The following is a 27660-nucleotide window of genomic DNA, read 5'->3' as shown; positions in this document are numbered from 1 at the left end:
TCATTCACGCAGTCCTTTCACTTTCCATTTCTTGAGAACCGAGAATAATCTCTCTCAGATTTGCAAGCAATAGTTCGTCATTTTGCTCTGATAACATATCTCGTTTCATATTTGAATCTAGGACAAACGCACACAAAAGAAAGGTAATATCCAAAGATTTTAATAAATTGCTCAAATATAAAATATATTTGCAATGTTGTAGGCCTAGTCTGAAGGTGCATTAGGGTATGTGGCTCCTATCCAGGTAATGGGTTGGCCTATATTTTTCGAGCCACAACATCATGACTTGAATTACCAGCAATGCAAATCAACATCGTTAACTTTTTTTAATTAAACATGGAGTGATTTACACAGACAGATTGCTTTATGATTTGTTCATATCTTTGCGCCCAGCATGTATGGAAGCAGTTATTCAGGCCTGCCTAACGTAGTCTTGGTCTGAAATGATTTCGGCAATAAAAATGTATTTACATTTACGTGTCAGAATCATTGATAATATGATATTGAAATGACTGAAACCTGAGGGTTTCAATACTGAAAAGAATGAACGCTTTCTGAGTTGCTATTATAACTGTATACTCTTTCAAAACGGTTGAATTGATTAGGTTGTGATCAGTGATTGCAATTTCATCATTTGGCAAAACATTGTTAACTGCGGATGTCCTTGGCCTTGCCTATGCTTACAGATAAATAACAAGGATGGCGAAGGAGGGTGGAACGGTCAGAGTGTGTGGGTTACCCCTAGATATCAGTAAAAACAGACTGATCGACAAGCTCCACATTCATTTCCTGCGGAAGAGGAATGGAGGAGGGGACATTTCATCTGTCACGGTCTCCAAGACAACGCCTGGCTCTGCCTTCATTACCTTTGAGGACAGTGAAGGTTAGAGGTCATCGGTGGGCTTGGGAAAAAAATGAAGGAAGTAGATAGTATAATAAGTAAAACATAGAGAACCTTAAGAGGAAAAGTACTGAAAATTACAAGATGTTTTGTGTGTATACCACACATATCTGATTTATCTGATTGATGGGTCTGACATGCAATTATCTTGACAAGGGACATCCTATAGAGCACACCCTATAATGCATATTCAGGTAGCCTACAGTGTGTCCTTGAGGAGTTTAAGTAATATTTGTTGTCTTTTTTAAAATTCTACATGACACGCAGTGGCTCGGAGAGTGGTTGAACATCAGAATCACACATTATCAGTGAATGACAAGCAATATGAGCTAAGTGTGAGTTTGCACAACAAAGAAATGGACCCAGATGAGGTAAGACATGCGAATAAACCATCTAAACATCTAATCTTTTTAGTCAAATCCTAGTCTCACTCTTCTTAATTCAATCTTTCAGCTCTTTGTGGACACAGCTGTGACAGTGGACTACAGCAAATTGAATGGGGGCAAAACATCGATATCTGACATCCTCAAAAATGCCTGCGACATAAAATGCACCTTTCACGTTCATGCTGACCTCTGCACTTTCAAAGGTCGCTACACAGAAGTCCAAATCCTGACCAAGTGTCTGCTGAGACTTTTCAATTCACAGACCTCAAAAGATGTCCATTCCCTTAAAGCTGAGGCCACCAAGGATGACAAAAGATACAACTCTGCTCAAGGACAAACAGAAAGACAGCAGGACACTGACACCTCAGGACAGGCCAACGGACAGGATCTGGGGAAATGTTCCAGTAAAGCCTCTGAGAGTAATCGTGCCCTTCTTCAAGAATCTTACACCAATGATAGAAAGGGGGCGGATGCATTGTACACATCATACACCAATCATAGAGAGGAGGCGGGGGCATTGCATACATCTTACATCAATGACATAGAGGATGCAGTGGCATTAGAGAAGGGAACCTTAACGGAGGACTTCTCAATGGTCATAGACTCAGACATCTTCCGATACCTCCGAAAGCACTGCTCGGCTGAGTACCAGAACATCCTCGACAGGCATGGAGTAGAGATACTGGACGTCACCACCAGGGATATCACCACCCTCTATCTGCAGCTTAAGACTGGGGCCACTGGGCGAGGGGTGGAGCGTCTAAGGCTTGCGCATGGGGAGCTGGGCTGGCTGTACCAAGACAAAGAGGCCCAACTTCGCAAGGAGCAGTTGGTTAAGGAAAGCTTCCCCAGGTTGGGGCTCCAGCAGGCTTTTAAAGCCTTAACGCAGAGATTCACAAAGCTGCTGATCAATGAAGACAACTCCAATGTCTATCTGGTGGGCAGTGGAAGTGACGTGTCAGAGGCCAAGCAGTTCCTAATGGACACGCAAGGGACAACAAAGGAGCACGGTCAAGAGTTATTTCACCCCTCGGGAGATGCGTCTCTATCCTTTGTGCCTGACACCAAGCTTAGAAAACAAAGGGCTGTGAGGAGCAAAGAATTCAAAATGGCGGCCACATTTGGGAGAACTATGGGTACTGAGACACCTAAAGATGATGAGACTTGGTCCAGCTTGGGTGACGTAAAGGCTCCTGAGGATCACCAGACAAATAGTTTCTCGTCCACAAAACTCATTGGAACGAACGACCAGAAATTCGGTAGTGGACCAATTTCAGGGATTACGAGTCAGAAGGTTGAAATGTCAAGTTCTGGTCCAAGGGATCTCCAGGAAGACACCCTCTTCAAAAGGTATGAACCATCGTCCACTGCTCCCTTGTCTGGTAACCCCCCTCTGAACTTGGCACAAAACAATGAAACCAGACCCACAAAAGCAGCAAACTTTAGTGGATTCCAGGGCTACTCAAAGGATGATATGGACATGTCTGTGGACAGGGCGGTTCCAACTGGCGTAGTCCAACAATCCAAGTCAATTTCCACTCTGAGACGGTCCAACAGTTTCTCAGGGCAGGTTAGGACTAAACAAGTCAGAAAGGACAGCAGCTCAGCTGTAGACCTGCTTGGAAAGACCAAAGGAGGCGAAACTACCAGTCACCCAGAGACTAGGCAAGTCTTCAGTGTAGAGCTTGTGGTGCCCACAACTCAATGGTTATACATAAAGGAGGCTTTCCACATACTGCTAGAGGAAGTAACCTCTGACCTGCAGATGACGGAGAAAAAAACATTAAATGAGGTCGTCCTCCATCTGAGAGGGAAAGATCCAGCCAACGTCTGGATGTGTCAGCAGGTGCTGAAAGAGCAGATTGCCAAGGTAGCCGAGGACTTCTCCACCCATGAGCTGTTGTTAACACAGCTGGGTGTGTCAGACTCGAAGAATGAGACAGTGGAGGTGTTATGCACCACTGTGAGAGAGACATGGGAGAAAGTGAAAATCATTCCAATGCCAAATACTAAGAGCATTTTAATCTTTGGTCCAAACCTGGATTGCATGGAGGCGATGTCATTTCTAAAAAAGATGCTTCATTTTGGGACAGAGGGGGAACAGACCATGGAAGAGAGACCCATTGATCTTAAGAAACCATCTTCTGATTCTGCATCCAACGCTAACATAAACTCCTCAGCAGCACATCAGAGCTCTGCCAGTAGTGACAAACAAGACCAGGAGACCACCTCTGCAAACAACATTGCTTCATCAGGGAGCTTGGAGGGAGTGAGCCAATCAGATGTGAAGAAAGTGCCTGTTTTGAAGCTTCGGTTAGGAGCATCTGGTCGCCTGGATGAAAAGAGTTTCAGGACAATCAGTGCTCCCTATAAAGCAGAGGGGTCACTAAGAGTTACAGAAGGAAATGATGGTGCAGCACCATTACCAGAGCACAGTGCTCAGAGGTTGACAGGGCCAAAGCCTGAGGAAAGCCAGATACCTAGCAGTAGGGAACTGCAGACCCAAAAGGACCATAGCGAAGGAAATGCAGGTTTGTCCTGTATATGTGGAACCGCAGGGGCATCTGTATCTTGGACGGCTGGTGGAAAAGCCATGTGCCCGTCATGCGTGGAATGTGCAAAGTCTCATGCAGTGAATCCACAAAGCGCCACCGCCAAACATTACGGGGCAAGCCGGTCCAATGAGAAACAAGATGTGAAAGACACCGAGGTGAAGGCCAGTCCATCTTGTGTAGGTGGAACCACTGGGGAATCTGTGTCTATGACTGCTTGTGGCGGGGCCTTGTGCCAGAATCACATCCATCCCGACTGTAAAGTACGTCCTAAATCTCAGGAAGGTGTCGTGGGCATCCGAGGGACCATGACCCGCAGTGAGATGTCCATCAGTCTGGTCGGGTACAACAAGGATACAACGCTGAAGATAACCTACAACATTCCTGATGGCATCCAAGGGGTAAGGTCTAACCTTTGAGAATTGGGAATTGTTCAAAGGGATTGGAAATGACAGTTTGCTTAGGCTACACTTTTATATCACACATATTTATTACTGCCGAAATGTTTCATGTTACAATAGCTCTTGATTTGAATCCACCTGATATAGAGCCACGTGTGATCAACACCGAGATCATCAGTCGACAGGCATTAAAGAATCCTGATGACAGTCGTACAAAGGCGTTATGTCTAGGGTGTGTAGATGAGGTCTTACCTATAGATGTGTGTTGCCTCCTCGTGATCTACATACCACCTCTGTGCAGAAAGGTCATCCAAACCCTGGGGGGTCTTTCCAAGGGGGCACGTTCCATGCCTTCCTGCCTCTGAATGAAACAACTCTCAAGCTTCTGCCATGCCTCCAACGTGCCTTTCATCGAGGCCTCACCTTCAACGTGAGAGTAGGGGACACTAGGGATTGTGTGACCTGGGGTAGCATCCCACACAAGACCAGCATCGAGGGAGGGATTTCCAGGTGAGGTTTTTGTCCAATGTACAGTATGAAAACTATGACATTGAAATATGAAACTAATTTCAACTATAGTGGCAGTGCCATAATCCAAGATTCTTACCCTGGTAGGCCTAAAAGATGAGTTGAAATAGGTTTAGTAGATTGTGGTCCTAAATAAGTCTCCCTTCTATAGGAATGGATACCCAGACTCAAGATATCTCAAATGCTTAGCTGAGGTACTGAGGTCTCATGGCATCGAGGAGGGCTGAAAAACTGCAATGGATCAAGACATGAGAAAAAACTCAAACCGACCGAAGAGCGCTTTAAAAATGTAATCATGAATTATTTTTGCTGTACATTTTCCTATGTAGACACTAAAGTTATATAACAAAAAAAAGTAAGGTTCACAATATATATTGTTCTATGAAAAATAGTCACAATCAGGAAATGTTCATGATAATGCCTATTTAATACACTGAAGACGCATATGTTGAACACATACTGTATATTGGTTGACTCAAATGATTAAAATACAGATATCAGTTCAGATGTCATTTGGCTCTCTTTTCCAGCTAGAGTTCCACTTTAAAATCTGAGTTGTTTGGTGGTGACACTTGGGATTATACCGGTCTACTGGTCAGAAAAAAAAGTACCTACAAAATCTACCACAAACAGAGCAAACCAAAAAGATCCCCAAAGAATGCTTTACGCTGACTCGGTCATGCTCTCCACAGCTCCAGTATCGCGTCTACACAGAATAACTCAAGGACTGTGTGCAGTACTGTTACTGAAGTGCAAGGGGAGCAATTGGTCTGTATTTGAGATTGTCCAGAATCCCAAGCAGCATACTGTATATAGGACAGGTCAGGGCGTGAAAGCACAAAGAAAATCGGCATAGCCTAGATAAGCCCGTTTGTCATTTTTGGAATGCAATTTATTCATTTCAGAAAACATGTACAGTACAACACAGGTAAGGCACAGGGCAAAACGTCAGAAAAGCGTCACCAGGTCATGTGGACTGGTGAAAGTGGTGAAAACAGATTCAAGCACGGCAGAGGGTTTCAATCAAAGACTTCAAAATACATCCAGGAAGTGTATGATAACATAAAACAAACCACTTGTAAAGTTAGTCGTGTCATATTAAGTGCTTGGGTACGTCCGTCGGTGCTTTTGGATGAAGCAAAAATAGGCAAACAAATATGGGGATTTGAGCAACAAAAGTATTACAACAACAAACCTCTGGCTCTGAACAATGCAAATCAGCGTTCAGTATGATTCAGGTTTCAGAATGGGTGGAAACACCTGCAGGGTCATAAGGACTCCTGGGGGGAAAAAAGGAATCAGATACTCAGATTCCCAGTCCCAATTCCTTCCAGAAAAACCCAGCCATGTCTTAGCTCATACCTCATTCATTCTAATGCCAGGAAAGCAGGAAAACTACACAAACCCAACCTTTCCATATTCACTTCTGACAAGAGGGGAAAAATTGCAAATGGAAAAAACAAACTCTAATCATAGACACATTCCTAAACAAAAGTTACATCTCATTTGACTTGTTTAACGTGAAAATAAAGATGTGAATGCTCTCTGGAGAGAAAGAGAGAGAGAGAGAGAGAGAGAGAGAGTGGAGAGTAGGAGTGGAATGTGTGGTGGCGTGGTTTTGGGACGGGGAGAAGAGGAGCTTCCTTTCTCTGCTGCGTCGGGTTACCGCCACAGCTGGAAAAAACATCTGCTTCCTCTTATATTAACCATTTGGAGTTTTGAAAGCAGAGTGGAATTAGAGCCCCGTTTTGTATTTGCAAACTTGATTTAGTCCGAACAGAATTAGAGGGGGAGATACAATAGAAAGAATGGTCATGGGAATCGAACCCCAGTCTCCAGGTTCGGTATACATCTGCAAGCAGCTGGGTGTGTCAACACTAGACCGTGAGCTCGGCAAAACCATTTGGAGTCATTCATGAAAGCCATAAGATACTGATCCAATGTTATGAAATGGAACACAGTGAGAATTCACCATGAAAACACAGGGGGGGGGAATTCCCTTATACAAATTCTACAGATCAAGTGTTCTATTTGCGAATGTGTCATATGATATTTTGGCCACAGATAATAGCGAATGATATAGGCCTATTCGCTGCAGATCATCGTAGAATACAACATCATGGCACCAACGAGGAAGTGTCCAGAGAGCAAAGCACTATATAGTTGATGCAAAAGTCACGTCTGTTCCCATGTTCTCCTGTTTCTTAAGTCAGATCAACTTGACTGGTCTGGAGGAAGGCTGGGAACAATCCTTGAGAATACACAGTTACAAACTGTGGATTGTTTATATACTTCATACAAAAAAGTATATTAAGTATATAATAAGTGTATTCCTATTCTACTTTTTATACTGAAGAGGCACTGTTCAACCATTGAGAGCCGTGCGACGATAATCACAAAACGAAAGCAGTGTTGACAAGAAAAGCTTGTGCCAAACATTTTTTTCGTTTGTTTTACCACAAGGTCACCGGGACAATTGTTTAATGAAGAACAATTCAAACAGTTTGACAAGGTGGAGGAAGGCCCTGTTCTTCATTCTTTTTCTGCGATACATGGGCAAAGGGGAAAGTTGGTGTTTCATTTGGCACACTAGGTCAGGAAAAAAAGCAACAATCCATCTAACAAACTACACTTAAACACGGGTCTCGTAGTACTCTCAAAGTGGCCATGAAGTCAGCGACAATCTACATATTGAAATATGACATGAAGACATCGAAAGAGAATTTTGGCAAAGCACAATTCAAACAACATCAAACCTATATATCACTCAGAAACGCTCACATGCACACACACGCACGCACACACACACACACTTTCCATAATTCACTAATGCAAAATACTGACACATTTTCTTTTAAAAGCTTGACCTCCAATTCATAGAAGAATACGGTATCTGCCTGCTGAATCAAGAAGAGCATGCAATTCAACTTGTAGGGAGACACAGCACAGTAAAGGGTTCGACATTGGTGACTCAGGAAGTGTTGCTAATGGGGCACTTTTTCCTTTGAAACATAAGGCCTTGGAACATACTGGAAACATAGCAACGTGTCTGAGAAGCTATTTTACAAGCAACACGACTCAGTCACTAGTGTCAGTAGAACAAGACCACCATACACATTTGCCCCTAAGCGCAGTTCTAACTGCAGCTTGTCCTAGCCTTGTCAAAAACGGAGACTCGGTGATGTGCCGTTGGCACGAGTAGCAAGGTAAAGCCAGCGATGTCGCAGATGAGCACGCTGCGAGACGACGCACTCACACAGAGCATCTGTGCACGTGCACGGCTTACGCCTCAGTCTCCGACGTTAGTATAGCTGTTTGACAACAACTGCGTAGAAATCAGCCTCGCCTTGTGCTCGTTGTTGTTGCTGAAGACGGCCTGATACGGCTGTTTACTTTGTGTTTCGCAGAATCTACATTTGAACCGAAAGTGGGTTAAAAAAAAAGAAGATCTTAGATCAGCACTTAGGGGCAACTTCACCTCACACGTATAAACAGGATAGAAACACTGAGGCAATGGTCGATTTCTGAGACATGGACTGAGGAGTAGAGAAGGCCAATGATGAAGTGCTCAAGTCTACTGCTCACACACATACTCTCCCTTTCTCAATTCTCCTCTCTCTTGACCTCTTCTGTGCCGGTCTCCATCTTATTCTCATCCTTTTCCTCTTCTTTCTTGTCCTCTGTCTCTGCTGGCTCAGGGTTGGACTCGGGCTTTTCCTCCTCTTTCTTTGGCTCTGGGAGCAGAATCACCTTGCCGATGTTGTTGCGCTCGTGCATACGCCTCATCGCGTCACCCACCTGATGGAGGGACAGAGAAAAGAGAGATGGCAGGCAGACAGAAAGGTTGAAATACAGATCGACAAACCAACCAACTGAAAGAGAGGGGGAGGGATAGAGGGGGGGGAGGGAGAGGGAGAGGGGGGAGAGAGAGAGAGGGGAGAGGGGGAGAGAGGGGGAGGGGAGAGAGGGGGAGAGGGATTGAGAGGGGAGAGAGGAGAGGGAGGGGGAGAGGGAGAGAGGGGGAGAGGGAGAGAGAGGGGATAGGGATAGAGGGAGAGAGGGATAGAGGGGAGAGAGGGATAGAGAGGGGGAGAGGGATAGAGAGGGGGAGAGGGATAGAGAGGGGAGAGAGATAGAGAGGGGGAGAGGGATAGAGAGGGGAGAGGGATAGAGATGGGGAGAGAGATAGAGAGGGGGAGAGGGATAGAGAGGGGGGGGGAGAGATAGAGAGGGGTAGAGGGATAGAGAGGGGGGATGAGAGGGAGAGAGGAGAGGGGGAAGGATAGAGGGGGAGAGGGGGGAGAGGGGAGAGAGGGATAGAGAGGGGAGAGGGGGGATAGGGAGGGGGGGGAGAGAGAGGGATAGAGAGGGAGAGAGGGAGAGAGAGGGGGAGGGAGAGAGGGGGAGAGAGGGGAGAGAGAGAGAGGGAGAGAGAGGGGGAGAGGGGAGAGGAGAGAGGGAGAGAGAGAGAGGGATAGAGAGGGGAGAGGGGGAGAGAGGGATAGAGAGGGGGAGAGAGGGGGAGAGGGGAGAGAGAGAGGGAGAGGGAGAGAGAGGGGGAGAGAGGGGAGAGGGGAGAGGGGGAGAGGGGGAGAGGGAGAGAGAGGGGAGAGAGAGAGGGATAGAGAGAGGGGAGAGAGGGGGAGAGAGGGAGAGGAGAGAGGGAGAGAGGGGGAGAGAGAGGGGAGAGAGGGAGAGAGAGAGGGAGAGAGAGAGAGAGGGAGGGAGGGAGAGAGAGGGGGAGAGGGAGAGAGGGGGAGAGGGGAGGGGGACAGGGAGAGAGAGGGAGAGAGAGGGGGAGAGATGCTCTTCTTTTTTTTTAGCTCCTGTGCAAAAGTTGGATGTTCAGGATCCAGTTTATTTCCCATTTGTAATAACACATTGGAAATCTGCATCAAACCCTCTCCTTTTACCAAGCTCAGATAATGACATCTTCTCTGTCCGTCATATGAATACTGAAAGGGTTTGTCCCTATTTAATTGGGACTGCACACACACAAGTGCCTCTCTGACTCCACTGCCCCTGCTCTCTCCGCTCACCACCCACCCCATGCCACGGCAACTCAAACAAAGCTTCCCCTAACAACCAACGCCACGGCAACCACGGCCGGTCACCTAGCAACTGCCGGCATCAGACCCATATCAGCCGAGGGGGGGGCTGAGAATTGCAGTGAGTCTGACACGTCAGACAGTGTAAACAGGAAGGGGCGGGAGGAAGTGGAGGGAGGGAGGAAGGCTAGGGTGGATAGCAAAGAGCTAATATCTGTGGGGAGAACTGCTGTCAAAACAGTTTCAATGAATGTCAAATATTGATTTAATTATTATTATTAATATGCAAGGAACTATTGGAAATGTCATGAAAATGTCACACAGAAAATGAGCCTAGCCTCTACTGGATTAGTTGTAACAACAGTATGTAGCATCACACGTACTACAAATGGCGAGTCTGTTAGTCTGGCGTAAATAGGCTACATGCCAGTTGCAATAGACACAAAGTTTCATAGGAAGGTTAGATGAAATATTAAATTCATTCTACCAATCCTATGACTATTCCATTCATTCACTCCGTTCAAAAGGAGTCGGATACCATACCGGCTTCCAGGCAGTCGCATAGCAACAAGAGGTCTAGCTATACACCAGTCATATTTCCTGTCACACAGAGGCACCCTCTAAACAATCTAACCTTTGACGCCAAGCCTTCTGACCAATCAGAAGGGGGTCAAGTGGATAGGAGCGGGGGGAGAGACGTTTCCCATCCTCTCTGGAAAGGCTTTCAACCGTCGCAATGGAAACCACTGGGGTGGCGAATACTAAGTAAACAAATCAGTTGGTCAATAATGAAATTGTTGTAAACAGAATTGGGATTTGAAAATACCCCCACCTCTTCCTCCCTCCCCCCTCTCGCATACCCTCTCTGCCTCCCACACAGTCTGTCAATGTCCAACCCTGTTGAGCAGACATAATATCAGACATTACTAAAGAAGCAGGAGAGCTAGGTGTAAACATAGCCTTTCAAGGCAGTGGAAGGAGGAGTGCAAGCCTCTGGAGGGATTATATGAAAGCAATACAGAAATATTTAAAATCGCCACCAGGGGGCAGCCGGAAGCAGTGTTTGTATACAATGCAGTACCTTACCAACATTGTACCTTAGACTGCAGGTCCACTGGGCGCCAGTTCAGGTAGATTATGTAGACTACATGCAGGCTACAGCAGAATTCGTATGTGGATTATAATAAATTGACATATTTGTAGGGTCTAAGATGTATTTTTCGTTAGGGAAAATAAATGGTTTTAATATATGTTCAAGGCAAAGCAATAGGCAGAATAAATTATTGGTGGCTCAGTGCCTGTGTGGTCCAGCGGTTACAGCCATAACAGTTTAGCAATGGAAATCTCCCCTACTGTAAGGACCATCCACACCAAAGACCATAACTACATTGGCAAATTACACATAGCTTAACTATAAAACCTGGGCGAGCATCCCCACTGGAGGAAAGTTGATGGTTTTACAGTAGACCTACATCTGTCAATCGACTGATGGCCAAATCGGGCTATCAACTCAGCCAGAGAAACACAAACAGTAGCCTATTGTCGGTTATCACACCATTCATCATGTGACAATGGATAGGCTAACGGGTAGCCTACAGAATGTATCGGAATATAATCAAATAACAAGGGGCTTATTGCAACCATCAATGGCACTAGATGATCGCCAGCTGATGCCTCGTTAAACCATCAATACCCGCTAAATTCATAAACACATCTGATCTTCAATTGCAACCATTATTGGCCACCTCATTACCGCTCCGTAAAACATTATTGTCCTTGTTACCTTAGTCCTGCTTGCAACCAAAGTCTCAAGATACGTTCGCCCTCTGGTTGATATTATCACCGGAAACAACTTGATTCATTGATTTGCAAACATTACGTATTGTAGAAATAAACTATTTACTTGTTTACGATGGCAAATCTACTGTGGAAAATATCCAACACTTTGTATGAATGGAAACTAATGTTGGTGTAACCTAGTGTTAGTATTTAATTTGTTCCAATTTATGTTATCCATGAAATATAACTGTCTTTAAAATAAAATGATTTGGTATGGTCATTTCTTTTCAAGGTCGGGGGTAAAATATCCTTGGACATTCTATAATTACTTAAAATGTGTAACTAAACCAAGACAATACGGGATTTAGTTATTTGTGCCAGAAGGGTGTGGACCGGAATCGAACACATACTGACAACGGCCCTAATCCCTACAACACCCCAGGTCATGATTGAAATCCATTAAGACAGTTCATTCGTAACCTTAGGTTCGCCAGAAACCTTAAGATGTCCTCTTTTTCGATAATATATATCCGAAATGCATTTATAAATGCATTTCGGATACAACTTCACACTTGTCGTAGTGGGGTGTATGTCGTAGTGGAGATCGATATATATCTTGTGTTAGTTAGTAAACTATATATACGCCGACGGTTGTTGATGTGTATGGCTGCATTTCAGATAAATTTTTTGTACACCTGAATATTGCAGTAATATGATATATAGGCTTACAGTAGCAGTAGGACATTTATTCATATTCATTCTGGTGCGTTTAGCATTTGAGCGAGCGAGGGAGGATGATTTTGATAGCTGGCACTGGCCCGAATGACTCGATTTCCCCCGCATGGAGAGAAAGAGAAATGCGGATTTCCAGTGAATGTATCTAAATCACGAGGCTCATTTGAATTTCCGGATGCGCTGGAAAATGTACCACAACAAAAGTGATACAATTAAGATCCGAAATCTGTATGTCAACTCTGGGAGACTACAGGAATCCATGAAATACTACGTTCTCTGCGTCTGCTACGGAGGAGCCCCCGAGCCACAAATATATACTATATCCGTTATTGATGTCACTTGTTAAATCAACTTCTATCAGTGTAGATGAAGGGCAGGAGACAGCTTAAAGAATGAATTTTAAGCCTTTGAGACATGGATTGTGTATGTGTGCCATTCAGAGGGTGAATGGGCAAGACAGGTGCCAGGTGAAACTGTTTGTGTTAAGAACTGCAATGCTGCTGGGATTTTTACACTCAAAATGTTCCTGTGTGCATCGACAATGGTCCACCATCCAAACGACATCCAGCCAACTTGACACAACTGTGGGAAGCATTGGAGTCAACATGTGCAAGCATGCCACCCTGTGGAACACTTTCGACAACTTGTAGAGTCCATGCCCTGACAAATTGAGGCTGTTCTGAGGGCAAAAAGGGAGGGGTGCAACTCAATATTAGGAAGGTGTTCTTATTAATGCTTTGTAGACTCAGTGTATATATATATATATATATATATATATATATATATATATATATACACAGTTGAAGTCGGAAGTTTACATACAGTTTAGCCAAATACATTTAAAATCAGTTTTTCAATTCCTGGCATTTAATCTGAGTAAAAATTCCCTGTCTTAGGTCAGTTAGGATCACCACTTTACTTTAAGAATGTGAAATGTCAGAATAATAGTAGAGAGAATGATTTATTTCAGCTTTTATTTCTTTCATCACATTCCCAGTGGGTCAGAAGTTTACATACACTCAATTAGTATTTGGTAGTATTGGCTTTAAATTGTTTAACTTGGGTCAAACTTTTCTGGTAGCCTTCCACAAGCTTCCCACAATAAGTTGGGTGGATTTTGGCCCATTCCTCCTGATAGAGCTGGTGTAACTGAGTCAGGTTTGTAGGCCTCCTTGCTTGCACACGCCTTTTCAGTTCTACCCACACATTTTCTATAGGATTGAGGTCAGGGCTTTGTGATGGCCACTCCAATACCTTGACTTTGTTGTCCTTAAGCCATTTTGCCACAACTCTGGAAGTATGCTTGGGGTCATTATCCATTTGGAAGACCCATTTGCGACCAAGCTTTAACTTCCTGACTGATGTCCTGAGATGTTGCTTCAAAATGCCCACATTATTTTCTTGCCTCATGATGCCATCTATTTTGTGAAGTGCACCAGTCCCTCCTGCAGCAAAGCACCCCCACAACATGATGCTGCCAACCCCGTGCTTCACGGTTGGGATGGTGTTCTTCGGCTTGCATGCCTCCCCTTTTTCCTCCAAACATAACGATGGTCATCATGGCAAAACAGTTCTATTTTTACTTCATCAGACCAGAGGACATTTCTCCCAAAAGTACAATCTTTGTTCCCATGTGCAGTTGCAAACCGTAGGCTGGCTTTTTTAAGGCGGTTTTGGAGCAGTGTCTTCTTCCTTGCTGAGCGGCCTTTCAGGTTATGTCGATATAGGACTCGTTTTACTATGGATATAGATAATTCTGTACCTGTTTCCTCCAGCATCTTCACAAGGTCCTTTGCTGTTGTTCTGGGATTGATTTTCACTTTTCGCACCAACGTACATTCATCTCTAGGAGACAGAACACATCTCCTTCCTGAGCGGTATGATTGCTGCGTGGTCTCATGGTGTTTATACTTGCGTACTATTGTTTGTACAGATGAACATGGTATCCTCAGGCTTTTGGAAAGTGCTCCCAAGGATGAACCAGACTTGTGGAGGTATTGGCTGATTTCTTTTGATTTTCCCATGATGTTAGCCTATCAGAAGCGTCTAAAGCCATGACATCATTTTCTGGCATTTTCCAAGCTGTTTAAAGGCACAGTCAACTTAGTTTATGTAAACTTCTGAACCACTGGAGTTGTGATACAGTGAATTATAAGTTAAATAATATGTCTGTAAACAGTTGTGTGTCATGCACAAAGTAGATGTCCTAACCGACTTGCTAAAACTATAGTTTATTAACGACATTTAAAGACATTTGTGGAGTGGTTGAAAAACTAGTTTTAATGACTCCAACCTAAGTGTATGTAAACTTCCGACTTCAACTATATATATATAAACTCAGGAAAAAAAGAAACATCCTTTCACTGTCAACTGCGTTTATTTGCAGCAAACTTAAGATGTGTAAATATTTGTATAAACATAACAAGATTCAACAACTGAGATATAAACTCAGTTCTACAGACATGTGACTAACAAAAATGGAATAATGTGTCCCTGAACAAAGGGGGGGTCAAAATCAAAAGTAACTTTCAGTATCTGGTGTGGCCACCAGCTGCATTAAGTACTGCAGTGCATCTCCTCCTCATGGACTGGAACAGATTTGCCCGTTCTTGCTGTGAGATGTTATCCCACTCTTCCACCAAGGCACCTGCAAGTTCCCGGACATTTCTGTGTGGGGGGTGGCGGCCCTAGCTCTCACCCTCCGATCCAACAGGTCCCAGACATGCTCAATGGGATTCAGATGCGGGTTCTTCGCTGGCCATGGCAGAACACTGACATTTCTGTCTTGCAGGAAATCACACACAGAACGAGCAGTATGGCTGGTGGCATTGTCATTCCTGGAGGGTCATGTCAGGGGGAGGAGGATATCTTCCCTATAACGCACAGCGTTGAGATTGCCTGCAATGACAACAAGCTCAGTCCGATGATGCTGTGACACACCGCCCCAGACCATGACGGACCCTCCACCTCCAAATCGATCCCGCTCCAGAGTACAGGCCTCGGTGTAACGCTCATTCCTTCAACGATAACGCGATTCCGACCATCACCCCTGGTGAGACAAAACAGCGACTCGTCAGTGAAGAGTACTTTTTGCCAGTCCTGTCTGGTCCAGCGACGGTGGGTTTGTGCCCATAGGCACACCGGTGATGTCTGGTGAGGACCTGCCTTACAACAGGCCTATTTTGACTTTTTTCTACATTATAGAATAATAGTGAAGACATGGAATCATGTAGTAACGAAAAAAGTGTTAAGTAAATCAAAATATATTTTATATTTGAGATTCTTCAAAGTAGCCACCCTTTGCCTTGATGACAGCTTCGAACACTCTTCAAATCAAATCAAATTTGAGTGTTTCGTCTATGTTTTTGCGGGTGTTGCAAAATTCTTGTGTTTCTAGCTCCAACAGTGCAGTAATATCTAACAATTTCACACCAATACACACAAATCTAAAGTAAAGGAATGGAATTAATAATATATAAATATTTCGGCGAACAACGTCAGAGCAGGAAAGACTAAGATACAGTAGAATAGGATAGAATACAGTATGTACATATGAGATAAGTAATGTCATGTTCCATTATTAAAGTGACCAGCGATGATTTCAAGTCTATATAGGGCAGCAGCCTCTAATGTACTAGTGATGGCTATTTAACAGTCTGATAGCCTTGAGATAGTAGCTATTTTTCAGTCTCTCGGTCACAGCTTTGATGCACCTGTACTGACATCGCTTTCTGGATGATAGCAGAGCGATCAGGCAGTCGTCCGGGTGGTTGTTGTCCTTGATGATTTTTTTGGCCTTCCTGTGACATCGGGTGCTGTAGGTGTCCTGGAGGGCAGGTAGTTTGCGCCCGGTGATGCAATGGGCAGACTGCGCGACCCTCTGGAGAGCCCTGCGGTTACGGGCGGTGATACAGCCCAACAGGATGCTCTAAATTGTGCATCTGTAAAAGTTGGTGAGGGTTTTAGGTGCCAAGTCAAATTTCTTTATCCTCCTGATGTTGAAGAGGCGCTGTTGTGCCGCCTTCACCACACTGTCTGTGTGGGTGTACCATTTCAATTTGTCAGTGATGTGTACACCGAGGAACTTGAAGCTTTACACCTTCTCCACCGTGGTCCTGTCGATGTGGTTAGGGGGGTGCTCCCTCTGCTGTTTCCTGAAGTCCACGATCAGCTCTTTTGTTTTGTTGATGTTGGGTGAGAGGTTATTTTTCTGGCACCACACTCCCAGGGCACTCACCTCCTCCCTATAGGCTGTCTCGTCATTGTTGGTAATTAGGCCCACTACTGTTGTGTCGTTTGCAAACTTGATGATTGAGTTGGAGGCATGCGTGGCTAGGCAGTCATGTTTGAACAGGGAATACAGGAGGAGGCTGAGCACGCATCCTTGTGGGGCCCCAGTGTTGAGGATCAGAAAAGTGGAGGTGTTGTTTCCTACCAACACCACCCGGGGGTTGGCCCATCAGGAAGTCCAGGACCCAGTTGCACAGGGCGGGGTTCAGACCGAGGGCCTCGAGCTTAATGATAAGCTAGGAGGGTACTATGGTGTTGAATGCTGAGCTTTAGTTTGGGATGCTGAGATGGTTTGGGATGAGTTGGACCGCAGAGTGAAGGAAAAGCAGCCAACAAGTGGTCAGCATATGTGGGAACTCCTTCAAGACTGTTGGAAAAGCATTCCTCGAGAAGCTGGTTGAGAGAATGCCAAGAGTGTGCAAAGCTGTCATCAAGGCAAAGGGTGGCTACTTTGAAGAATCTAAAATCTTAAATATATTTAGATTTGTTTAACACTTTTTTTGATTATGACATGATTCCATATGTGCTATTTCATAGTTAATGTCTTCACTATTATTCTACAATGGAGAAAATTGTATAGGCATTCTCTCAACCAGCTTCATGAGGTAGTCACCTGGAATGCATTTCAATTAACCGGTGTTCTTTAATTTGTGGAATTTCTGTTGTGACAAGGTAGGGATGGTATACAGAAGATGGCCCTATTTGGTAAAAGACCAAGTCCATATTATGGCAAGAACAGCACAAATAAGCAAAGAGAAACAACAGTCCATCATTACCTTAAGACATGAAGGTCAGTCAATCTGGAAAATTTCTTCAAGTGCAGTCACAAAACCGTAAAGCGCTATGATGAAACTGGCACTAATGAGGACCGCCACAGGAAAGGAAGACTCAGAGTTACCTCTGCTGCACAGGATAAGTTCATTACAGTTACCAGCCTCAGAAAATGCAGCCCAAATAAATGCTTCACAGAGTTCAAGTAACAGACACATCTCAACATCACCTGTTCAGAGGAAAGTGCCGCGAATCAGGCCTTCATGGTCGAATTGCTGCAAAGAAACCACTACTAAAGAACACCAAAATAAGACACTTGCTTGGGCCAAGAAACATGAGTAATGGACATTAGACCGGTGGAAATCTATCCTTTTATCTGGTGAGTCCAAATTTTAGATTTTTGGTTCCAACCGCCGTGTCTTTGTGAGACGCAGAGTAGGTGAACGGATGATCTCTGTATGTGTGGTTCCCACCGTGAAGCATTGAGGAGGAGGTGTGATGGTGTGGGGGTGCTTTGCTGGTGACACTATCTGTGATTTATTTAGAATTCAAGGCACATTTAACCAGCATGGCTACCACTGCATTCTGCAGCGATACGTCATCCCATCTGGTTTGCGCTTAGTGGGACTATCATTTGTTTTTCAACAGGACAATGACCCAACACACCTCCAGGCTGTATAAGGGCTATTTGACCAAGGAGAGTGATCAGATGACCTGGCCTCCACAACCAATTCAAATGGTTTGGGAGGTTTTGGACCACAGAGTGAAGGAAAAACAGCCAACAAGTGCTCAGCATATGTGCGAACTTCTTCAAGACTGTTGGAAAAGCATTTCTCATGAAGCTGGTTGAGAGAATGCCAAGAGTGTGCAAAGCTGTCATCAATGCATAGGTTGGCTACTTTGAAGAATCTAAAATATATTTATATTTGTTTAACAGTTTTTTGGTTACTACATGATTCCATTTGTGTTATTTCATAGTTTTGAAGTCTTCACTATTATTCTACTATTAGAAAATAGTATTGACATTCTCTCAACCAGCTTCATGAGGTAAACTTGAATGAATAGGTGTGTCCAAAATTTTACCTGGTACTGTATACTGTATATAATGCATAGCCACTGAGCTACTCATAGATATTCACTGCACCTGTGTACACACACACACACACACACACACACACACACACACACACACACACACACACACACACACACACACCCACCCACCCACCCACCCACCGACCCACCCACCCACCTGTTCAAAGTGGTAGGTGGAGTCAATGCGGGGCTTGATCTTGCCCTGGGTATAGAGTTCCAGTAGGCGGGTCATGGTCTGGGTGATGAGCTCCTCGTCACTCAGGTAGCCCAGATGGAAGCCACACACAGCCTTGTTGGCATGCATCAGCCTCAGGGTGTTGATGGTGAATTGGTTGTACCAGGTCTTGGCTACCGCCAATAGGTTCTTCTTCTGACCCGTCACACAGTTGGCTGCACCTGGAAAATGGAGTCATGAAGTCAGGGACACATGGAGAGGACATTACCACCCTACCAGAAATGTGCATGTTAAAAAAAGTGTTATCAAGTCATTTCACATACCATGGAACATGCTAGAATTGCAAATGGAATGTGTTAAATCTTCTATAAAATGTCCAGTAGGGAAGGGATGTAGTGGTACAGAAAAAGGTGGGTAAACACTGAGCGCCGGTTGAGATGACAGGAGGCGAGTAATGTTAAACGCTAATACAAACAACGGTAATTTAGTCTCTTACCAAACACTATGAGGGTGCCCATGGGCTTCAGCAAACTAAAGGCCTTTTGGGTGTCTGAGCCTCCCAGAGGGTCCAGGACAACGTCCAATCCTGAGGGAAAGAGACAGAAATGCCATTGGAAACTGATTTGCTCGAGTGGATCACTAGTACTGATCGAGAGGCTTGACATACAGTTTACATCGTATGCAATGATACACTACATAATCAAAAGTATGTGGACACCTGCTCATCGAACATCTCATTCCAAAATCACGGGCATTGAAATGGAGTTGGTCCCCACTTTGCTGCTATAACAGCCTCCAATCTTCTGGGAAGGCCTTCCATTAGATGTTGGAACATTGCTGCGGGGACTTGCTTCCATTCAGCCACAAGAGCATTAGTGAGGTTGGCCACTGATGTTGGGCGATTAGGCCTGGCTCGCAGTCGGCGTTCCAATTCAATCCAAAGTTGTTGAGGTTGAGGTCAGGGATCTGTGCAGTTCTTCCACAATGATCTTGACAAACCATTTCTGTATGGACCTCGCTAGTTGCATGGGGGCAATGTCATGCTGAAAGAGGAAAGGGCCTTCCCCAAACTGTTGCCACAAAGTTGGAAGCACAGAATTGCCTGGAATGTCATTGTATGCTGTAGAGTTATGATTTCCCTTCACTAGAACTAAGGGGCCTAGCCCGAACAATGAAAAACAGCCCCAGAACATTATTCCTCCTCCACCAAACTTTATAGTTGGCACTATGCATTCAGGCAGGTAACCTTCTCCTGGCATCGGCCAAACCCAGATTTGTCCGTCGGACTGCCAGATGGTGAAGCATGATTCATCACTCTAGAGAACGCGTTTCCATTGCGCCAGAGTCCAATGGCAGCGAGCTTTACACCACTCCAGCCGACGTTTAGCATTGCGCACTGTGATTTTAGGCTGCTCGGCCATGGAAACCCATTTCATGAAGCTCCCGACGGAACAGTTCTTGTGCTGAAGTTGCTTCCAGAGGTAGTTTGGAACTCAGTAGTGAGTGTCGCAACCAAGGACAGACAATTTTTGCGCACTACGCACTTCAGCACTCTGCAGTCCCATTCGGTGAACTTGTGTGGTCTGCCACTTCATGGCTGAGCCATTGTTGCTCCTAGATATTTCCACTTCACAATAACAGCATTACAGTTGACCGAGGCAGCTCTAGTAGGGCAGAAATTTGACTGACTTGTTGGAAAGTTGGTGTCCAATGACGGTGCCACGTTGAAAGTCACTGAGCTCTTTGGTAAGGCCATTCTACTGTCAATGTTTGTCTATGGAGATTGCATGGCGGTGTGCTCGATTTTATACACCTGTCAGCAACGGGTGTGGCTGAAATAGCCAAATCCACTAATTTGAAGGGGTGTCCACATACTTTTGTATGTATAGTGTATACTTCAAAGAGGAGATGACAAAGGCACCTATCAGTGATGCTGATGATACCGCCCTTTAGCCTGGTCCCAGATCTATTTGCGTTGTCTTTCCAACTCATATGGTGATTGTCACACCAATAACCATAGGAGTTGGCAAGACAGTACAAACAGATCTTGGACCAGGTTGCATGTCCAATCCATCCTTACCCTTGGGGCTGATTTTACGGATCTCCTCAGCATAATCTCGTGTACGGTAGTCGATGGGGTGGGTGACGCCCCCCTGGCTGATGGTCTCGTGCTTGCTGGCCGACGCAGTTCCAAACACGGTCACGTCCTCCAGCAACTGACAGAGCTGGGTGGCAGCGATGCCCACACCACCTACAGTAGAGGGACATAAGGGGACAAGACACAGAGAGAGGCACGAGGGACGCATAGCATGAGAGATACTGTAGGTAACATAGATGCAGGAGAATTGTGACAGAGGTGATTCCTGATGAAGGTGATTCGTGATGGAGGAGAAATTTAATAGAGTGGAGACGGGATAACGGAGAAGAGATGGGATGGGAATATGATAGAAGTGAAATCTAATGGACGAGAGATGTGATGGACACTTTGAGAGTTTGATTGAGCCAGCAGGTTTGGCACTTTTGGGACTTCAAATCAAAATCAAATTTTATTGGTCGCATACACATATTTATATTCATTTATATTCATTGGTTCCATTTTGCTAGGCAAGCTGAATCATGCTCAAATACAGTAGAAAGACTTCAAATACTATTTGAACCCAGGTGTGGTGATTTGTGCCACGTACAAAAAAAGCCTCACTTGTATTCTAGACATACTGTTCTGTCACAGGCAGGATGTAAGCTCTAAAAGCTTTTATCAAACCTTTAAATTCTGTTTATCTGACACACTCTCCCCTTCATAGTGGTAAGGTGAGGCAACGACACATCTGCCACGCTGATTCTCAACACAGGGGCCCCTCAGGGGTGTGTGCTTAGTCCCCTCCTGTACTCCCTGTTCACCCACAACTGCATGGCCAAGCACGACTCCAGCACCATCCTTAAGTTTGCCGACGACACAACGGTAGTAGGCCTGATCACTGACAATGATGAGACAGCCTATAGGGAAGAGGTCAGAGACCTGGCAGTGTGGTGCCAGGACAATAACCTCTCCCTCAAAGTGACCAAGACAAAGGAGATGATCGTGGACTACAGGAAAAGGAGGGCCGAGCCCGCACCCATTCACACTGAAGGGGCTGTAGTGGAGCAGGTCAAGAGCTTCAAATTACTTGGTGTCCACATCACCAACAAACTATCATGGTCCAAATACACCAAGACAGTCGTGAAAAGGGGAACGACAATGCCTATTCCCCCCCAGGAGACTGAAAAGATTTGGCATGGGTCCTCAGATCCTCAAAAAGTTCTACAGCTGCACCATCGAGAGCATCCTGACTGGTTGCTTCACCGGCTGGTATGGCAACTGCTCGGCATCTGAGTGCAAGGCACTTTAGAGGGTAGTGCGTACTGCCCAATACATCACTGGGGCCAAGCTTCCTGCCACCCAGGACCTCTATACCAGGAAGGTCCTAAAAATTGTCAAAGACTCCAGCCACCCTAGTCATAGACTCATCTCTCTGCTACCGCACTGCAAACGGTACCGGAGCACCAACTCTAGGTCCAAAAGGCTCCTTAACAGCTTCTACCCCCAAGCCACCCAGACTATTTGCATTGACCCCCCCTTTTTTTATGCTGCTGCTACTCGCTGTTTATTATCTACGCATAGTCGCTTTACCCCTACCTACAGTACATGTACATATTACTTCAATTACCTCAACTAACCTGTACCCCCGCACATTGACTCGGTACCGGTACCCCCTGTATAATCGCCTCGTTATTGTTATTTTATTGTATTACATTTAAGGGCTTGTAAGTTAGCATTTTATACAGTAAGGTCTACACGGCGCATGTGACAAATATAATTGTATTTTATTTGATAGTGGATACTCAAACACAACCCACTGGGCACAGACAGCAATTCAATATCTATTCCACGTTGGTTGAAGCATGCCCTTTCGCATCACCACCGCCAGCTACTGTGCTCATAAAAATATTTCTGACACACCCCCGGACCTAGAGCGTTACCGCCAGCACTAAGATTTACCATTGCGCTAAGTTTGTTAAAATAGAGCCCCTACTTTGTGTCTGTGTGTGTTCAAAAAAGGTAGAGCCCAATTTGTAGGAAGAAAACAGAAACCGTTCTGTTTGTTCCAACATCTAAGAGCGGCGCTCAAAGGTTACTCGCATAACCGCGGTTCTATGAACCAAGCATTTGTATTTTGGGGGGGGGGGTTCTCTCGCATCCTCATTTCCAAATCAGGGGCCCGTGACCACTAGTTTAGGAAACACTGCAGTACAGTATAGACCAAACCCTACTTATCTTATCCATCTTTGTTTTGTTTTTTCAAGGCCATGAAGCTAAAAAACCACGTGAAATGTTGAGTGTTACCAAAGCAACAGGATGATAACGATCTATATTGTCAGTTGGCTAAGGTGCTGCATGTCGTACAGTGTTATCCTCAGAGGTAAGAGGTGGCGTTGCCATGGAAATGGAGGCCTATTGTTCCAGGGTAAAAGGACAGGGGAGTCACTACAGACTTGTATGTCCACCTACACTATATACTGTGCAGTCTCCCATTCTAAGGTCAAGGAAAGGATGTCAAAGCCGTGACTTAAGCCTAGTCAGTGGTGAAGATGAATGGCTATGTTATATAGTACTACTGTGGTTGTGAGGGGACATTCTGGGGCTGTGGAGTGTGTTTGTGGTGGGGAAAGGGGTACATTTTGATAGTATGTGTGTGTATGTGACCTACGAGTGCCACTCGATGTATAATCAGTCCCATTCCAATAAGTAAACATGAGCGTGTGTGTATGTTCGTAAGAACGTGTGTGTGTATGTGTACTTGTGTCAGTGTGTATGCGTTTGCGCCCTTGTGGATGTGTGTGTGTGTGTGTCCACCACTACTGTACCTGCTGCCATGTGGATGAGGATGCTCTGTCCGGCCCTGACGTTGGCCATCTCAAAAAGCATCATGTAGGCCGTCAGGTAGTTGACGGGGAGGGCCGCCGCTTCCTCGAAGCTCATTGACTCAGGCATGATGAATGTTTGGCTGGCAGGCACAACCACCACCTCCTGCCACAGACCGTGACGACTCAACACCAACACACGGTCACCCACCTGAGAGAGGGACATTTCACATGGGTCATAAGTCACAACAAAATCCTAACAACTATTTGTTGAGTGGCAAAGTTTTCTGATTAAAATAATATTGTGGTGGTTGCCAACAGGAAGTTGCTTTCTTACGGTCCATGTGAATATTATGAACGAGAGGAGAAGATGTCTTTATTGAGATGTACTCCTGCAATAGCTGAATCTCCCATGTCAGAAGAGCACTGCTGACTTACTTGCCTGGGGCCAGATCAATTGTTGCGGTCTTGCACAACTCCTATGGCCATTCTCTAACAGATCTGGGACCAGGCAAGCCGTAGACTTTTTATTTGTGTTTCGAAAGAGGCCAAGAGGCGGAAGATGCAGGAAAGTCGTCCAATCGGTCTCTAAATATTATAACATTTCCTGTATGTGATTCCTCAAGATGTACGTACGGGTTGCTTCTCTTCCTGCTGCTCACAAACACATGACAATAAAGTACTCATGACTCACAGATCACATTGTCACATTGCATTTTATGCGGTCACTGACCTCAAGGTCTGCACAAAGGGTGCATGACCAATTGAGACCTATCAGAACCTGCATGACACTTCTATTTGAAAATATACCATTGTTCAGGAATATTCTGTGGAAGTGTTGGTTGAGTATTTCACAGAACCAGTCAATAACACATACCAGGAAAGAATGAATAAAAAAGAAAAACAAGAGAACACGGAAAAAACAAACGCCACTGAGGAAAAGGTTAAAATGTGGGTGGGGCTTTATGCTCGAAAAGTGAATATGTCAACGGTTGACATCATTTGATCACTGACCAATCTGATCACACCATTACTGATCACATCTATCTGGTCTTTTTAGGATGGGCGAAGAGGATTCAACAAGGCTGAAGATTTTAAAACAGGGTCGTATTAATTTGTACCAAACGGATGAAAACTGACTGAAACAGAGAGGGACTAATTGGATTTGTCCAGTAAGAAACGCTGACTTCTGTTTTTTCATTGCAAGACGTTTTAAAACATTGCAATGCTTGCCCTGATGAATACGACCCAAATCTGGTGTCTGTTTCAGCCCGAGAAATATCCCATGTGACCTCACCCGAAACAGCCACGCCCTCAGTCCACCTCTGGATAGCTTCACTGATTGGGCCAAAGCGGCCATTTGGACAAACGTCGATAAAACAGTGAGTTGTTGAGACCATGTTGGCCAAAAGACAAAAACTGAGCTCAGCATAAACAGAAACAGGAACAGGTCCAAGCATAGGCTACTCCCAAAACAGACTCTAAAAGGCATCAGCTGGGTTCTGCCTTTTTATTGTCCACAGATCGGGTAGCACTCTGACTCTAGGCTGTTGTTGTTGGTGGTGGTTAGGTGTCTTGGAACTAGAAGCACAAGAATTTCGCTACACTCGCATTAACATCTGCTAACCATGTGTTTGTGACCAATACAATTTGATTTGATTTGTGGCCAATTGTGCAGAAAGAATGTGCTGTCCTTCTATAGGATTCTTCTAGCCATCTGTTTGGGGGAAGGGAGGGTGGAAAGGGGTGTGGCAAGGGGAGGAGAAGAAAATGAAGGGGGAGGAGAAGAAAATGAAGGGGGAGGAGAAGGAAATATCAAATGTAACTGACCATGTTTGTGGAACAATGAAGGGTTATGATGTACTGTACAAACAGTACTGAATATATGGGTCTGACAGACAGACAGACTCACACATAGGCTCACCTTGCATATCGGCAAACAATTGCACACAAACACAGGGCCAAAACACACACACGCACACGCCAAAGGAAATATTGCTGATATCAAAATATTATATCAGAGCCCTTCATCAAATAGATTGGGTCATGTCATTGCAGTGTTACGCACACACGAGTTGACAGCCCTTGGGGGAATTCTCTAAGCACAGCATGGCAGTGTCAGTGTCATCACTCATTTCACATCTCCATCCCACTTCGGATATTCACAGTCTGGAAGTATCAGAGAGGGAACAAATGGAGACAGGGGAGAACCTGTTAACCCCAACCTCTGATTATCACTTCTCAACAGGTTATTGGAGGTGTTATAACACATCGAGATAGGGAGCAGGAAGACACACCAACTGACCACAGGATATGTGACTTTCATTGGGAAGACAGAATATGCTCACTGCTATTATAGTAGCCCAATATTTGATACTAAAACCAAGACAATAATGCAGCCAAGAGTGAAAACAACTAAAATGTTTATTATCTTGTAATAACGCTGTCATACAGAGACAGTTGTTTCAACCTTGTGACTGCATGAATAACTAACAAAATGATATGAAGGCAGAAAGGAAGATATTAAAGAGATAAATCACGTAAAAGGAGCGCCCAAAATAGTGCTGTCATACTGCACTGTTAACCAGGATTTTGTGCACGCCTCCTCAATAAAATATTATAGCCTATATAACGGTTCTGTGCCTGGACAAAAAGGGCCACGTTTGATGTATTGATTGGGCGGGCCTCGCCCAATGAATTTGATTTGAATAGAAATTATGAGCAATTGGCTATCATAAAGAAAGAAAGGGCTTGAAAGAAACATGATGCTATGTTTTTAGACTCACTTTTCTATCCGTCACCTCTTCCCCTAAGGCTTCAATCACGCCCGAGCATTCCATCCCGGGCGTGACGGGCGGCGACGGCAGCAGCTCATACATCCCCTGTCTCCCCAACAACTCGGCGAAGTTCAGACCACACGCCTTGACCCGCACCAGCACCTCTGCGTTTTTCAGGCTCGGCTTTCCCTTTTTCACCTGGAGCTTCACTTTGTCATAGCCTCCATAGCCCGTTAGGAACAAAGCACGGTAGCTGAAAACTTCCTCATCGGGCGCCACGGGCGCTCTGTCTGGGGTCGCCGCCGCAGGCTCGTCTGCTGGCTCTTCCGCGGGGGATGGCTCACCCTCTTGGGCTGCCTCCGATGGAGGTTCCTCAGTAGGTGGGTTCTCCGTCTTCTCTTCTGCGGATTCTTGCTGCTGTCGTGCCGGTGCCTCTTCGCCAGACATGATCGGAATCACAAAAATAGCCTATTTTTCCCAATGCGCTTTTCTTTCTTTGGTAGTTCTGTTTCTCAGGTTTCCCCGATAGTCTAAAAAACACCTTACAGAAGTTGCAGTAAAATTGTATTTTTTTCGTAAACTAGCCTATTGCAGTGCACAATTCCACTGTAAAAAATATAGATCGCGTATTACAACAGGTAATACCAGGAGGTGATTTGAGTGCGTGCACCCTAGCCAGGAAAGTGGCAGATATTCTACTTGGCAATGGAGAGCAGTGCGCAGTCAGACGGGATGTGGCCACGGTTAAAGAGCGGAAAGTGGATTTTTAGTCAGAGGAGGGGAGCTAAAGCAAGAGGTCGGCGGAGCTCGCTTAGCAACAGGTGGCGTTGCCATCAAGGTGCATGGGGCTTACAGGCCTATGTCAACAGGGAAATAGAAAGGATGATGACCAAAATATAGCCTAGAGATAGGTAGACAAGAAGACCAATTTTCAAGAAGCTTAAACATTTTGGTCCAATTTTGCAATCTATTATTGATCTCAAGACATTCTCTGGCAACAACAATAGGCCTACTGCAGCAACAGGGGCACGTTTTAAATTACATTGTGTAAAAATACTATTAGTGTCACGTTCTGACCATAGTTCTGTTATTTTATCTTTGTTTTAGTATGGTCAGGGCGTGAGTTGGGTGGGCAGTCTATGTTGGTTTTTCTATGTTGGTTTTTGAGTTCGGCCTAGTATGGTTCTCAATCAGAGGCAGCTGTCAATTGTTGTCCCAGATTGAGAATCATACTTAGGTAGCCTGGGTTTCAGTTTTGGGTTGTGGGTGTTTGTCTTCCGTGTCAGTGTTTATCGCCACACGGGACTGTTTCGTTAATTTCAC

The 27660-nt window shown here is 45.0% G+C and overlaps 2 protein-coding genes across 3 annotated transcripts; one reads left to right on the top strand and one right to left on the bottom strand.

Annotated features, from left to right (window-relative positions):
- On the top strand, window positions 1-5268 carry LOC112223763. Of its 2 annotated transcripts, XM_024386948.2 has the most exons (6): window positions 1-143; window positions 687-883; window positions 1169-1272; window positions 1355-4240; window positions 4542-4750; window positions 4920-5268. In XM_024386948.2, the coding sequence occupies exons 2-6, from the start codon at window positions 700-702 to the stop codon at window positions 4993-4995; spliced, it is 3459 nt and encodes a 1152-aa protein (XP_024242716.1). In that variant the 5' UTR covers window positions 1-143; window positions 687-699; the 3' UTR covers window positions 4996-5268. The 2 variants fall into 2 exon arrangements, with proteins under 2 accessions (XP_024242716.1, XP_024242717.1); XM_024386949.2 differs by lacking the exons at window positions 4542-4750; window positions 4920-5268 and adding an exon at window positions 4388-4535.
- LOC112223764 (synaptic vesicle membrane protein VAT-1 homolog) lies at window positions 5177-27048 on the bottom strand. Its single transcript, XM_024386951.2, has 6 exons — window positions 26347-27048; window positions 23564-23771; window positions 20742-20912; window positions 19158-19247; window positions 18644-18882; window positions 5177-8566 (listed from the first exon to the last, which is right to left on the bottom strand). The coding sequence occupies exons 1-6, from the start codon at window positions 26782-26784 to the stop codon at window positions 8372-8374; spliced, it is 1341 nt and encodes a 446-aa protein (XP_024242719.1). The 5' UTR covers window positions 26785-27048; the 3' UTR covers window positions 5177-8371.
- Between the last annotated feature and the right edge of the window lie 612 nt (window positions 27049-27660).

The sequence above is a fragment of the Oncorhynchus tshawytscha genome, linkage group LG24, assembly GCF_018296145.1.
Source record: "Oncorhynchus tshawytscha isolate Ot180627B linkage group LG24, Otsh_v2.0, whole genome shotgun sequence".
NCBI lineage: Eukaryota > Metazoa > Chordata > Actinopteri > Salmoniformes > Salmonidae > Oncorhynchus > Oncorhynchus tshawytscha.
Note: the sequence above shows the minus strand (reverse complement) of the source record. Positions and strands in the feature narration are given on the sequence as shown.

Coding starts and splice junctions, on each gene's coding strand:
- LOC112223763 (XM_024386948.2), top strand. CDS start 700: ATGGCGAAGGAGGGTGGAACGGTCAGAGTGTGTGGGTTACCCCTAGAT. Junction 884..1,168: donor TACCTTTGAGGACAGTGAAG/GTTAGAGGTCAT, acceptor CATGACACGCAG/TGGCTCGGAGAGTGGTTGAA. Junction 1,273..1,354: donor AAGAAATGGACCCAGATGAG/GTAAGACATGCG, acceptor TCAATCTTTCAG/CTCTTTGTGGACACAGCTGT.
- LOC112223764 (XM_024386951.2), bottom strand. CDS start 26,784: ATGTCTGGCGAAGAGGCACCGGCACGACAGCAGCAAGAATCCGCAGAA. Junction 19,248..20,741: donor CCGTAAAATCAGCCCCAAGG/GTAAGGATGGAT, acceptor TCTTTCCCTCAG/GATTGGACGTTGTCCTGGAC. Junction 8,567..18,643: donor CCACCTACCACTTTGAACAG/GTGGGTGGGTGG, acceptor TCCCTCCATCAG/GTGGGTGACGCGATGAGGCG.